Here is a 13,948-nt window from a genome sequence, read left to right as displayed (position 1 = left end):
GATTCAGAAAGAATAGGCTGTAGACTTTGGATGTTAAAACGGGTATGAGAAATCTGGGAGAGGTATATAGGCACATATGGGGAGACAAATATATAAAAAAGGGATAAGTAAAGTATTAAAGCTAGAAAATAAGGAATTGCACATTCCCTTAGATTCAAAGAAGAATCAGGTGTCGTATCCGAATAAACCAAAAATATAAAATGTCAGGTTTACAGTTTTTCTGCTGGACTAGATTCAGCTATTTCCTGATGATACAAAAAAATAAAATAGATTTATGAGAGATAAATAATTGTTCAGGGTTATAACATCAGCAGATACCAAGTATTACCTGAGTTACCAGTATCTCAAAATCTAGACGTTGTCTGATCATCATAGAATAATGCAACATTAATTATGAGAAAATGAAGAACAAAGCCTGTATCAGATGTCTTTCCTCAAAATATACTATAAAAATGAAAAAGACAAAGATTACAAATCTGCAGTTCCATGCATGAGATATGAGAGACACATTTTTATAAAGTTAGAAAAAAGGTTATTCTATATACCTATTTAAAAACTGGGAGTAAGTAAATCATAGACTCCTGCTTTAAATATTCTTTGAATACAAAAGAAAGAGAGAGAAAGTATTCATACAAAATTGAAAAAAAAGTACATACCTTAAAAAATTGAAAAAAAAAACCAAAGCTGCAATAAACATGGATTTTTGCTTTATTTTGTATCTATATTTATTTTGAAAACAAGATGGCACTTATATGGCAGTAGATTTGTACTCATTTGAAAAAGTAATATTTATAAATAAAAATCAGGGTAAGGAAGATTACATTTTTTAACAAAGTTAGATTGTTTTGAAAATGCACTATAATTTTTCCTTCTTCCAAAATACACAGAGGTTATTTTAGAGAAGTTTAATAAAAGAAGGTTTTCACATTTCAAAAGTGAACTAACAAAGACACTGCTAAATAGGAGGTTATCACAGACTTTTCATAACTTTCCCATATGTCTTGAAAAAGTTAAAGTAGACAACTGGGAGCTTTACAAAGCTTTGATGTGGACAGATACGAAGCACAGAAAAGCCATCAGGAACCACAAGGACAGGAAAGGAGCATTCATTTCAACTGAACAGGAGAAATGAAACTATATGAAAAGATGAACAGGCTGGTATGCGATTTAGCATAAGCAAACAAATGCCATACATACACTCTTATAAATGTGAAAGTTGAATTCCAAAGTTAAAAAGCTTTCAAAGTAAAACTTTACTTTTCCAAAATAAAGGTAGAATATGCACTAGAACAAAAATATTTTAGATCTCTATATACAACATATAGAGCAAAATAATTTTAGAGTTCTGACAGATTGCAAAACTAAGTCGATTTAGCAGGTATAAGAATCCCTTAGCAATGAACTTGACAATTCTGTTAGGTTTTTTTAGCAGTGGAATGCTCAGAATGTAGAATTTTAATCCTGTAAGAAATTCTGAAATTCAGATGCAGATAACATTAATCTGCGAACAGAATAATTGTGTCAAAAAGAATGAGATACCCAAAGCTATCATCAGAAAAGGTTTGAACTTTTTTTTTTGTTTTTAATTTATTTTTCAAATGTTCCCAGAAATCACAAGCTGACCATCATCCCATCAGACTTGTGTAGCGTGTGCTTTGGACTGCTATGGAACCAGATCTTGGAAGAGACATAGACCTTTGCACCAAGATTAGATGCCACTAGACTTCTGAGAAGTGCAAACGTCCTGGGAAGCCCAACCCCTTCCAGTAATACAGCTGATGAACAGCTTCTAAGGCAAGAAACAATCTTTCATCTTGTTTCCTACAGCCTGTACTATGCAGAAGTCAAGACAGAAAGACGACCTAAGTCCCTCTTTATTTGGAGTAGATGAATTTATGAATTACAAGTTATTATTATTTTGTCAGCAATACACTTTCTTCAGTAGACATGGACATGAGTGGAAAAAGCAGGTATGGTCACCATTTTTAAAGATCTTCATGATCATAACATAAAGGAGGAAGAGGATACTGTTCAGAAGGCGGAATCAAAAACAAAAACTGGGGTCTTTAAAACAAAAGTAAGTGTTAGAGCTGACTATACAGAAAACTAATTAAGATTCCATGGCTGACAGTACATTACAGGCTATTGTAGGGACTTGCTAAAGTGTAAAAACAGCCTGGAAAAAATCATGTGAACAGCATAAGTGAGAGAACTGCYTTTTTTTTAATATTTTTCAGAATGAAAAAGGAGATAAGAGAAAGGTGATGAAGAAAAAAACATGTTTCTAAGAGCTGTAGCATTGTACATTGATTCCCCTCACAACCCCTTGCTTTGCTACAAAATGAGAATTCAGTAATATGCTTTCTGCCCCATAGCAATGTATTAAGCATAAAAAGATAGAGCTACAAAAGTAAGCCAGTACATGTTTTCTGCACCAAAACATTTTTTCATTCATTTCATTATTCTGATACTACTATTATCATGACTTTACAGTTGAAAATAGCAGAAACTTTTACCGAACAATAGCTGAAGGTAGTTATAAGTGAGCAACTAGAAATATCTATTTGAATGTCCTCACATTGCTTATATTTAGTTCATTCCACCCAGGAATGTGCAAAGAGGACAGATGCCTACAAAATACTAACTGAAAGTTATCTATCATGAAAAATTATATCCTTGACTACAGAGAGCAGTTGCTCTCTATCATAAATCTTAGAGACCTACTTTTTTGACTGCTACCAGTGCAAATTCAGTACTCATTAACAGAGCTACTACTTACATTTGTGCAGCTTACCTTTTTTTGAAATTAGTAACTCAAATAAAAACATACAAGCGTAAATATCACTATCGAAAATCATACAGTTATATGGATTAAAACCTCAGTAATACATAGCTGTCAAAACACAGGTATTAATGAACCATCCTATGTTATTGAGAGCTTTTTCTTACGGGTTCTTGCAGGATTGATTCTTGTCCCCGTACTGTTACCACTAGTCTGGAAGAAAGTATAAAATGATTGCTAACAAAGTGTGCAGATGACTCAAGGCTGGATGAGTAATGAGTAATGAAGGGAACAGGTCACTAATAGAGATCAATCACTAGGTAAAACAAAGTTAGGAGTAATGCTCATACATCTAAACGCAAAGAATCTAAGAACAGGAATACAGTTCATAATAATTGGATATGACTATATTCTGGAAAGCAGTAACCCTGGGAAGCAATTAGGAAAAAAGTGAAACACAGTTATGAGCTGTCAGTGGGATGTTTCAAGAAAAAGCCCAGGCAGAATACCTGAATACAATATAACAGGCATACAGGTTTCAAATGGAATTAGTAAGACACTTAGCAGTGCACCAGTTCTGACATCCACAGGATTTGAAAACCTGAGCAGAGCACTAGGAAGCAATGAAAGACAAACTCAAACACTAGAAAACATGTCTCTACTGCAAGTGAATATAAGAGGAAGATGTAAATTTTACAAAAAAGAAATTCGAGAGATGATACATCTCTGATCTAATATTACCTGTAAAAAAAGAAGTTGTGTAAAACTCTGCTGTTCTTAGTATAAAAAGAACTTGAGGCTGAAAGTCGGACATTCTAATTATGTATCAGTTATATGTTTTTTAATGAGTCAAATAAATGAAACAAAGGATGGTAGAAGACTTTCTATAGCTTTTAAATCTTCATATAAAAATAGACTTTATGCTATAGTTCAACTTACAAATTCTATGGCTTAGAATATACCTAACACCAGTGTGCTTCTAACCTAACAACACCTTAGAAGAACACTGGATTTTATATCTCTGTACCTATGAAAGTTCATTCTAGTTTGAAATATGGAAATAAATCTTAGTAGCTAAAAACTTCTTACTGAAACTATTGGAAAGTGAATTATTTTGGGATATCTAAAAAATCATGTGGCAGTCTCACAGCAGATGCACTTCTGGCAAGCTTTTAATTTGTGTTGAAATTAAAATTACTATTTCGAAATTAAGGTGAGGAAATTACTGAACACTCATTTTTATATAACTAAGTATATGTAATTAGAAAAAAATCAGTAATACCTCACCCACCATTGTGAATTTGTCAACAATGGCAATGAAATAGAAGTTGCTTAAAATGTTTCTTCTGATCTAGTTCAAATGACTACTCAATTACATTTCTATTTAATTAAAAATTTCAAGGTAATAATCAAGTAATAACTCTGATGAAAATAAATGGCAAAGACATCCTACTTTCCATAAAAGTAATAGCATGATGCTAGACCAGCAAATGAAAGCAATAAATTTTGCCAACTAAAATCTTCAGGCTAAAAAACAGACCACTTAATTTGAACCAAACACCTTTTGTCCTCTCATATGGTGCTGAACTCAACTGCTTTGTCAAGGATCCAAAGATTTCAGTCAGTAATAAGCAAACTGAAATTACTAATCAAGTGAGACAACTCCAAAATTAAAATAATTTACTTACAATTTAGATGAGAATAAATATCCATGACTAAGTTAACAACTGTAGTTCATTCATGACACAGTAATTGCTAAGTAACTGCAACATATATTACAAACTGTTCATTACTGTTGTAATTAGTATACCTTATTCTATTAACTTCCATGTCCAACTGTATTTCTGGAAATGCAAATGTAACTGCTTACCAAGATGGTGGTAACAATTAATGAGCGATTGGACAGGGAATCTGTGATGTTTGCTGGTTTTCCTTTCTGATTCTCTGTCATGTTAAGGCCACTTGCTGGATCCCAAGTTCCAATCTATAAAACAGTATATTTTACTATGTAAATTATCCATTAGTTATATTTCAACATCTAGGAAAGAATACTAGAAGGAAAAAGTTAAGATTGCTACCACTTACTATTCACCCCTGCTCCATTATCCTCTGTCATTATATTTAAAGTCTGCTTGTTCAAAATATGAGCCACTATATTTCAAAGTGTGTTTGGTGAAGTGTGACATTCAGAGGGAAAATGAGGCAAAGAATGTCTAAAGTCACCCTGAATACTTAATTTTTTCCATTTAAACTTTCATTCTTCAAGATAAACCACATCTGATGATAACGTAATAGTTGGGTGGAAATTCATTTGCAGAGCACAGAGCATCTTCTCTACAGAAGGATTTACCCTTTCTCTCATCAGAAAGAGCAGACAAAAAGACGTTTTGAGGAAAATGTAATGGGGAAGACTGAAAGTAGATTAAGTGTAATAACTTAATTGATTTCCTGATAAATGTTCAGTACATATATTTTTTGACATTCTGTACCTTGAATTTCTTATTCCAGTAAAGTCAATAGGATTTTTATCTAAGCAAGAAGGTCCAAGGTTACGCTTTAAGGTTCAGGTCAAGGACAATGTTACATACTCTGTAATAAGTAATGGGTCTTATGCTTACATCATTCAACTTCAATTTCATTACTATGAAACTAAAACTGGCAGGCAATAAACACAACAATCCATCTTTAGACATCAGAATTTTTTGGCTAAAGAAGGAAAAAAAAGCTCACTCCCTTTCTTTTTGCTTTTAGAAAGAAATTTAGATTAAAAACCATTTCAAATTGTGAGCAACATCCTTGCTATAAGGTGAAGATTATTTAAATCTGAATCGGGATAGTAATTACATATTTCTGTGACGTAGCATGTTTAATTAATGACATTTATTTATTTACTAGGTTACTTATTTATATTTATACAAGCGCACAAAGTTTTTTTTAACATCTAAACCTTTCGAAGTGATTCCTGAGGAACTGTTTCTGTGCTTTTAAGTGACTTGTTACCACATAGCTTCCAAGTCAGCTCAGGATGCAACTCAGTATGGTTTGAATTGAAAGAGTTACATCTCTAAAACTGAGGAAAGGGGAAAGCAGGGGAAAGTGAGAGGGAGTGGCAAGGGGAAGGCATGGGGGGAGAGATAGTGGAGAGGGGATAAAGACAGAGAAAGAGTTGCAGAGAGAGAGGGAGGGAAAGAGACAGTGTGAAAGAAAGAGGGAGAGTGCAATGGAGAGACATTCAGCACAATTTGTACTAGGAGGTGATCTTGAAAAAAACTTTGAGAGTGCTCTTTTAAATGAAAGGACTGGCTAAAATGTATTATCTCTACTCAGAAGTGTCCTGCTATAGGGTTAGAGGATTACTCCTGGATACAGGAAAAGTAGGCTTTCTACTTTAAACAAGTTTTCTTCAAAGACATTTTTGCTTCAGCATTGATTTCTCTTTCTCAGTAAAATAACCTATAAAACCCAAACGTTAACTAAGCACTTCAGTCAAATGAATACAGACCTTAATTTTCCTTTTCTTAATTTCACAACACTATACCCTGAAGAAACTGCTCTGGTTTTGCTCATATCTCTCTTTGAATCTCTGCAACATTCCCCAATATTCTTTGCTAACACTTTCCTAACTCCTAAATTGTTCTAATGCATAATAACTAATTCTTACTACTCTTTCCAAAGCTTGTTAGAACATTTAGTTGAAAAATTAATATCATCACATCCCTTTAAAGCCAAAATGAACCATGATAGGAGTAATAACTTCCTTTTCTGTGAGCTTCTGTATACACAGCTCAAGCACATGCTGGTTGTTTTTAAAAAGCCATATCCTTTTATAAATATTTATCCTGTTGCCTCTTATGTATCTTTCATTATTAATGTTTCCCAAGTTCTTTTTTTTCTATTATGTGCTTTAGAGTACTGTATTTCAGTTGAATTCTACTTCCTTCCCATATTTCTGATCTCTACAGACCCTTTCGTTTTATTTTTATATTTTCACTGGAATTCGTATCTCCTAATATACTGTCAACTGAGAATTAAATTAACATGTTTTTGTGTTTCTACTTTCATATCAATACTGATAGCAAAATAAAGGCAGACGTAACACAGATCCAGATGGCAGACACCATTCCTTTAGCCCAGTGAACATCCATTATGCAGTATTTTACACCAGTGTTCTCTCAGACAATTTCCAGTCAACACAGAAAAGTTAACCAAGCCAACTCTTTTTTTAGTAAGACTGTGAAGCAGTATCAAATATGTCACTGAAATGCAAATATATTACATTGTCTGCATTTCTTTAATTAATTTATTTTGCATTTCTGCCAGAAAAGAAATTAAGTACCTTTTCAAAATTTTATTTTCCAGAAAACACATGCTGCTTGATGGTTCTTATATGCCATCCAGTTTCCTTAAAGCCATCCTGGATTCCATAGACTTCCTTTCCTCATTTTCTTCAGTTTTCCTCTTTTGTCACTTATTTACATTCACACTCTTGAGTCACTACAGACTCATTTAGCTACCTCTGTGCCATCTATTCTTCCAGTTTTGTTTCCAGGAAGGAAGACAGGTTGCATTGCACCTATTCTACTCATACACAAACAAGTAGCTTTGCAAATCTAATCACAGCTTTATAATCTTTCTTTTTTTTCCTTAAGCCCACTACTCCCTTCATGGAATACTCATGGGAAGACTCTTTACTGTCAGTCTGTTGCCGAATGCTTTTAAAAATAGTTTAGTCTTTCAATCACAGGTTTGCCACTGGACGTTTTTGGAAATGTTATTACCTACTTTAATGTTCCAAAGCAAGTTCACAGCTTATGAGCTTTTTGGAAATTTTCCCAGTAAGAGAAATAATATCCTAAAACGGGTATTGGAGAAATAGGTTTTGGGAAAATATGTTGTTTACATTAACTTCTCTATTCAATTATACATAGGAAAAAAAGGAAATGCAATCTTGCAGCATGGTGACTTCCCTAAGTTTCTCTTTGCATATGTGGGGACAATATTACCTAGGAGCAATACCTGATAAAAATTTATCCGAAGATGCAGGGCTTACAGAATGCTGGACACCATGGCTAAACAGAAACTGCAGGGCAGATGTAAACTGCTGCATATCCAGAACCTTTGTCCTCTGACCGTAACAATCAGAGAGACCCTGCAGACTCCTGCCCAGCCTCTCCGTGGCAGACTGGTAGCATAAGAAGAGGACAATGATCTGGCCTCAGATCATCACGGAGTCATATAGCTAGGCCAAAGATATGTACATGCTTCCAGAGCCCTTAGTTCATACAGAGCCAATATTAGGCTACACAAAAAGGGCCTCTTCTCAATCCTTGCATCTCTCACTCCATCTCTGTAGAAGAAAACCTGACATCAGAAGACATACGAGCCTGTCCATCCCCCTTAATTTTTTTAGTGCCACTTACTAATAGGAACTTTGTATTCCAAAAAGAGAACTACAGTTCCTTTTAAAACACAAAAAGTTGCTGAGAAATAGCTATTCTGTTGTATTCTGTTCTATATCATGTGATTTTTCCTGAATTAAAAAGATGTAAATAAAAAACAAACACACATACCCATAGGTTCACACATAAGGATAGATGATAGGATTGGAATCACCACTAAACCTAAACTCAACATAAAGTGAAGACAAAGTATTTTAATGCATGTCTCTAGGAACAGCTTTTCATTCTTCTCTAGGTTCTCTTGAATCTAAGGATCTTAGAAGCTGCACACAGTTAAGGAGCTGCTAATCATCAGACATCAGAATAACAGCTTTTACTAGAAAACTTCTCTGTTTGAAGGCGGGTATCAGGCTGAGAATGGGTACAGTTTCATGCAACACAGAAAACTTGTTATTGAAATCCTGTACATTAAAATGCCCTTACATGGAGTCTCAATTTAAAAGTTCATATTAAACTCCTTATTTATTTTTTCTGATGGATATTATTTCTATGATCTACAGTGCTAGTATGAAAACCTGTTGGCACCATCTGCAATCACTTTAAATATTGTTCTCCAAAAGTATCTTTAAGAAGTAGGTACCTATAAAAAGTCTGCTTTTCAAGTTGTTCTCAGCATTCATCTAATGTGCACTCTCTCATGTCTGTCTTCTGTTTCAAGACAAATTTTCTGAATCCAAATATTCCAAATTTTCTGGTCCCAAACATTCAAGTATGAGTGCCTGGGAACTTAGCATGGCACTTTCATTTCTGCAGAGGAAAACTTGATACATGAAGAGGAATGAGGCTGGCAGGTACGTGTAGATCATTTAACACTCTGAAATTTGGCTGAATTAGATAATGCTTATCCCTTTGGTATGGCCTTCCCTGAAGACAGTCACATACTATGAAGACTTCTATACAAAAGGTTCATAGGCCAAGAACTTCCTTTGAAACTAAACACCTTAGTGTATAACCATATTTTCCAAAGTATCCAGAACCAATGAGCCATCTGGAAAGTAACTATAGATCCTGTGTCTCATATATTTCTGAATAATAGAAGTAATGCTACTACTTACTTTTTGTTATTTGTTTCATAATAATGACATTTATAATAGGCTGGTGGACACACACAATAATAGTAAGAGGAAAACCCAGATGTCTTTAATTTTAATGGTAATGAGACCCTAGCTTGCAAAGGTATCACTAGGATAAACATATCACACAAAACACTTAAATTGTCAAAACTAATGTTTCAGTTTTAATCCCTTCTTTTGAAAAAAGGAGGTTTTGTATCAAGATTATTTCTAAAATATGATCTTCATAAAAGCACAAATTTATTCCCAATATACAATTTGATTTTTCTGTAACATGGTATATAAATAGCTTTTTATCCAGGGAAAAGAATTTAAGTTTCTTTTATATTTTTTTTTAAATGTTTCACATCACTTTCCAGATAAACATCCTACATACCTTTTCAAGACCTTCTTCCTTGAGGCTGATCACATCTAAATCAAAATCTGTCCTTAAGCCATTAGTTTTGTTGAAAGTTATCCTGCCTGTGAGGCCTTCCCAATGGGCCTATGGAGAAAGAAAAAACAATTTCCATAAATAAATACCACTCCCTTTCTTCTCCCCCAAAAGAACAAATTTTACTTCTGCCAAAATGGGAATATTAATTATTCATTCTGTCTAAATAATTTACCTCGTGGCAAATTAAAAAAAAAGTATTTCATATTTCCTTTTTGCTAATTAAACCAACTTTTCTTTAATCTTCACAGACAATTTTTAACAGCTTGCCATGTTACCCAATAGACTCTTCTTACTAAATGAGACAAAAAGCTTTTTCATTTTCATTCCTCCAACATTCATGCATTTCCACTTTTGTTCCTCTCTCTAACCTCCAATCCCCCTCCCATAAATGCTGGATTTCATTTTTCTTTTAGGACATTTCAAGCAAGTAAGGGCTAACTTTTGCAAGATGCTGAGTCCCCTGAAAATATACTGAGACAGCAAACACTGAGGTCACTGAGCCAGTCTTCCAGAGCTGATTCCTTACTTTTAATAAAGTGCAATATCCTATTTTTTTATAACTTAATTTGATTCTTAAACTATAGTAGAGGAGAAAATATGAAAGGCAAAATTATCATCTTAAAAGGAATCAATATTAAAAGCAGGATTATGCTCCCCTACAAATACTTATCTTTTTACTACAAAATTTTGCATACCTAGAATGAGAACTGCCATACTACTAGTTACTTACAGTACAACAGAGTTGAATACTTACGGTATTGATCTTTAGCACCTTAAATCACCTAAACAGTAAACTAGCTTTACTTTAAGTCACTTTTTAGACCAAATTACAGTAAGTTAATAATGCAAGAAAGATCAGGACATTTATGGAAGGCAGTACCTAAACAGTATGCAAAGAGATTAATGCCACATGTATTAATTCACCATAGTAAACAATTGAAAATTAAAAGAAGGGGTAAACTTTGTTCTTAGCCCCTCTGAACTATGCCAGTATTTGGTTCCTGAATTTTTCATTGTTAGGTCTGTGGTTTGAAGGGTTTTTTTCTTTTTTATGACACAAATATTCTAAATAAACCCACAACAATCTACCCCCCCAAAAAAAGTTTTATTTATAATGTAGTTAGATCACCCTTTTATGTTTCTTTGTAATACACACTTTGTTCCAACTAATACTTCAGGAAGACATGTTTTCAAATATAAATGCTGTCTTGCCTGCAAATCTCTTTACACATAACAAGCTGAGAAAGTCCCACCTGCTGAAAAAAAAAGGCTGAATTAAAGCAGAGTGGGAACAAAAGAAAATGGGAGTGGGGAAAATGGGAAGTGAGAAAGCAGAACATATTTTATTAGTGACATACCTCCTTAATGAGACTCATAAAGCGGGTCCCAAAGCGCCACGGTTTGTGCCGATTACACTGTAGTGAGCTGACAGTCATCTGTGGGAACTGCTGGACAGCCACTGACACGACATGAACTGCATCATACATTAGAGCTGCATCCGTCTGAAATGAGAATGAAATCAGTGCCATGAACAAAAATGAAAGCATATGACAGACCAGCAGTGAGAGGAGGAAAAAAAAAATGTAGCACTGCTCATCACATTGTAGGGAGAAAATGATATGACTGCTTGTGCAGCACTGTCAAATACAGCCTTATTGCCAAGTCCTACAACAGAAATGTCAGGACATTCAGTCTCAGCTTTTCTCTTTTTAATCCTGAAATAAGGGCCCAATTACCAACTTTTCAGGATCACAGCAGTACAATGGTATCTCTGATGACTTGTTTATTTTTAAAAAAGCAGTATGTTAGGGGGCTATATAAATCACTATATGTGTKTTTGAGTAAAAACAGTTATTCACATGAGTGAGGAGAAAAAAAAAATAGATTTGAGAGGTAGCAAGACCTTGTCTAGGAAGAAAAGCACACAGGATAAAAGACTAATGTTTTTCTGTTTTAGAATTACAGACTAGATACAATCCCAAAGGTGCTTAACTGATTCATTAATCACTGTTGAGGGTGTCAGTTTAAATCCGTAGGACTGACCTAATCAATATCTTCTACAAATTGGAGGTAAATTAGAGTTGCATTATAACATGCACTCATTTTAATTGTTTTCATGTCCCACCCTAAATAATAGGCTGTTTAGACTGGATACATGCTTACTAATGTTGTATTAGCACAAGACTGAGACTGCCTCTTAGTACATACTGTCATGCTGTACGAAAAAAATGATGTATCTTTCCTATTCTGTTTGATAAACAGAGGCAAGCCTTGGAACCAAAAGCAAGAGAGGACCTTGGACTCATCTGGTAGAAATGAACTCTATGCCATCTGCTCAGCATACCTTAGAGAAAAAGGACCTATTTCCCCTTCTCATTCACATAATTAGTGAGCTGTGAAATTAGTTCTTTAATGGATAGGAAACCTGGAGATTACTGCACTTGTCACAATACAATACAACGCAATACAAAATGAGCTTATATAGTGCCTTTCATGCAAATGCATCCCAAGGCACTTTACAATAAAACTAAACATAAAAATGCAAAAGTGCTCTATCATTATAGGACATAAGCTACTGTTAAAGGGGAAAATATATGTTTACATTTAAATGGATCTCCCAAGGAGAGATTTCAAAATTCAAACAGAAATAAATCCTAATTTTAAAATTGCCAGTACAATAGGTTTTGATGATCTCACACGCCAAGCAGCTTATCCAGAGACTCCAAATCAGCCAGCAAATCTTTTGCTGCCAAATTGTTTGTTATCTTTAAGGCATTAAAGTGCTTTTAAGGCAAACTGATATCTGACGAGGAGACAGTGAAACTCTCAGAAGTTGGAATGAAATGCTGAGTAAGCATCATACAAAGCTTAATATTCTAGTGGCAGTATTTGGCGGAAGTTGGAGTCCAGACAACAGTTTCTTAAAGAAACTATAAAATAAGTACAACATATTAATCTGGCTCAGAAATGCAAACAGTATTTTTTTTAAAACAGTTTTATTTCTAAAACTGTAGTCTTTGCAACAATGAAAGGAAATGGGAGTTGCTGGAAGACTTTAGCAAAAGCAGACCATTAAGAAGCAACCAGAAATTCAAAAACAGCATTAACTGATTATTTAGATATAAATTTAGACATATAACTGATACAAATCATCAGCAGGAATCAAATGGACAATATGCCAGATGCAGAGCAACATGGCTTTTTGTTAAATTCTTTAAGCCACTGAGCTGGAAATCTCTAGGATGACAAGACAGTCAACTCAAGTGAAAGCATTAAAAAAGTCACTGCAGATTTAGAAGTAATTTGAATTCTGATAATATTCTTCATACTTGACTGATGAATATTGCTTCACTGGCAATAACTCTAAGTCAGACTGTACTTCTTTTAAGCATGCACAACATATACTAATCATTGGCTAGCATCTGTATGTCTTATTTGCTTTTTAGATGCTACAAGACAAAGGCATTGTTTACATAGGCTCAGATTCCATAATCCTCCCTCTACAGTAAGATTAAGTTAAGTGTGCTTAAATGTTTGTACTGAATAAAGACAGATAGAACCATATGCTAAAAATATCTTGGTTTAGCGCTTGTTCACCTCTCTGGGTGCAAAATCATTGATTTTATTGCAAAAAAAAATAGCACAGATCTCAGGAAAGGATATAAAGTACATGCTTGAATTTGCAGGTTGGGCTTCTCTTCGTTGGTCCCTTTACCTTTCATCTGAGAGACAGCAGGAACTGATAATGATTGGCTTAGCTCTCCACCCTCATGCATTAGGCTGCCTAAGCTTTTTARTCTCTTGCTGCGCTTTGCACAGCTTTCTTCTCCTTAAGTCACACTGTAGGAACTATGCTTTGTGGTACAGAAAGTGCTACAGGTTTCAGCAATAGACTGTTTAGGATGCAGGGAGGAACTGTCTCTCATTCTATTTTTAGGAATCTTTATTGAAATAGAGATTGGTGGACTRGAAGGAAGAAGAGGAACTTTGAGAAAGGAATTTTTTCTTGAATTTCAAACTGGAACTTGCTACAATGTTGCCATTCACTAAAGCACACATAATACAAGAAATTAATTTTACTGAAAAATGAATTTAATACTTTCTCATTAACATGTCTAAACTTTAATTTAGAGATTATGTTTTATTTCACAAATATTTCTTGGTACAGTTTGGACCCCCCTTTTTTTGTTTTCACAGT

At 34.3% G+C, this 13,948-nt stretch overlaps 1 protein-coding gene across 1 annotated transcript in view; it reads right to left on the bottom strand.

The window, feature by feature from the left end:
- Positions 1-13,948, bottom strand: part of GRIK2 (glutamate ionotropic receptor kainate type subunit 2) — a 424,643-nt gene that overhangs the window by 193,015 nt on the left and 217,680 nt on the right. Inside the window, exons 7-9 of the mRNA XM_026079986.1 lie at positions 11,109-11,252; positions 9,691-9,798; positions 4,653-4,766 (exon numbers count right to left, since the gene is read on the bottom strand). Coding sequence (XP_025935771.1) covers positions 4,653-4,766; positions 9,691-9,798; positions 11,109-11,252 — 366 coding nt within the window. The remainder of the gene's footprint in view (positions 1-4,652; positions 4,767-9,690; positions 9,799-11,108; positions 11,253-13,948) is intronic.

This window comes from Apteryx rowi, unplaced genomic scaffold (genome assembly GCF_003343035.1).
Source record: "Apteryx rowi isolate R43461 unplaced genomic scaffold, aptRow1 scaffold_507, whole genome shotgun sequence".
NCBI classification, from domain to species: domain Eukaryota; kingdom Metazoa; phylum Chordata; class Aves; order Apterygiformes; family Apterygidae; genus Apteryx; species Apteryx rowi.
The sequence above is the reverse complement of the archived record's forward strand: the minus strand, read 5'-3'. Positions and strand labels throughout refer to the sequence as shown.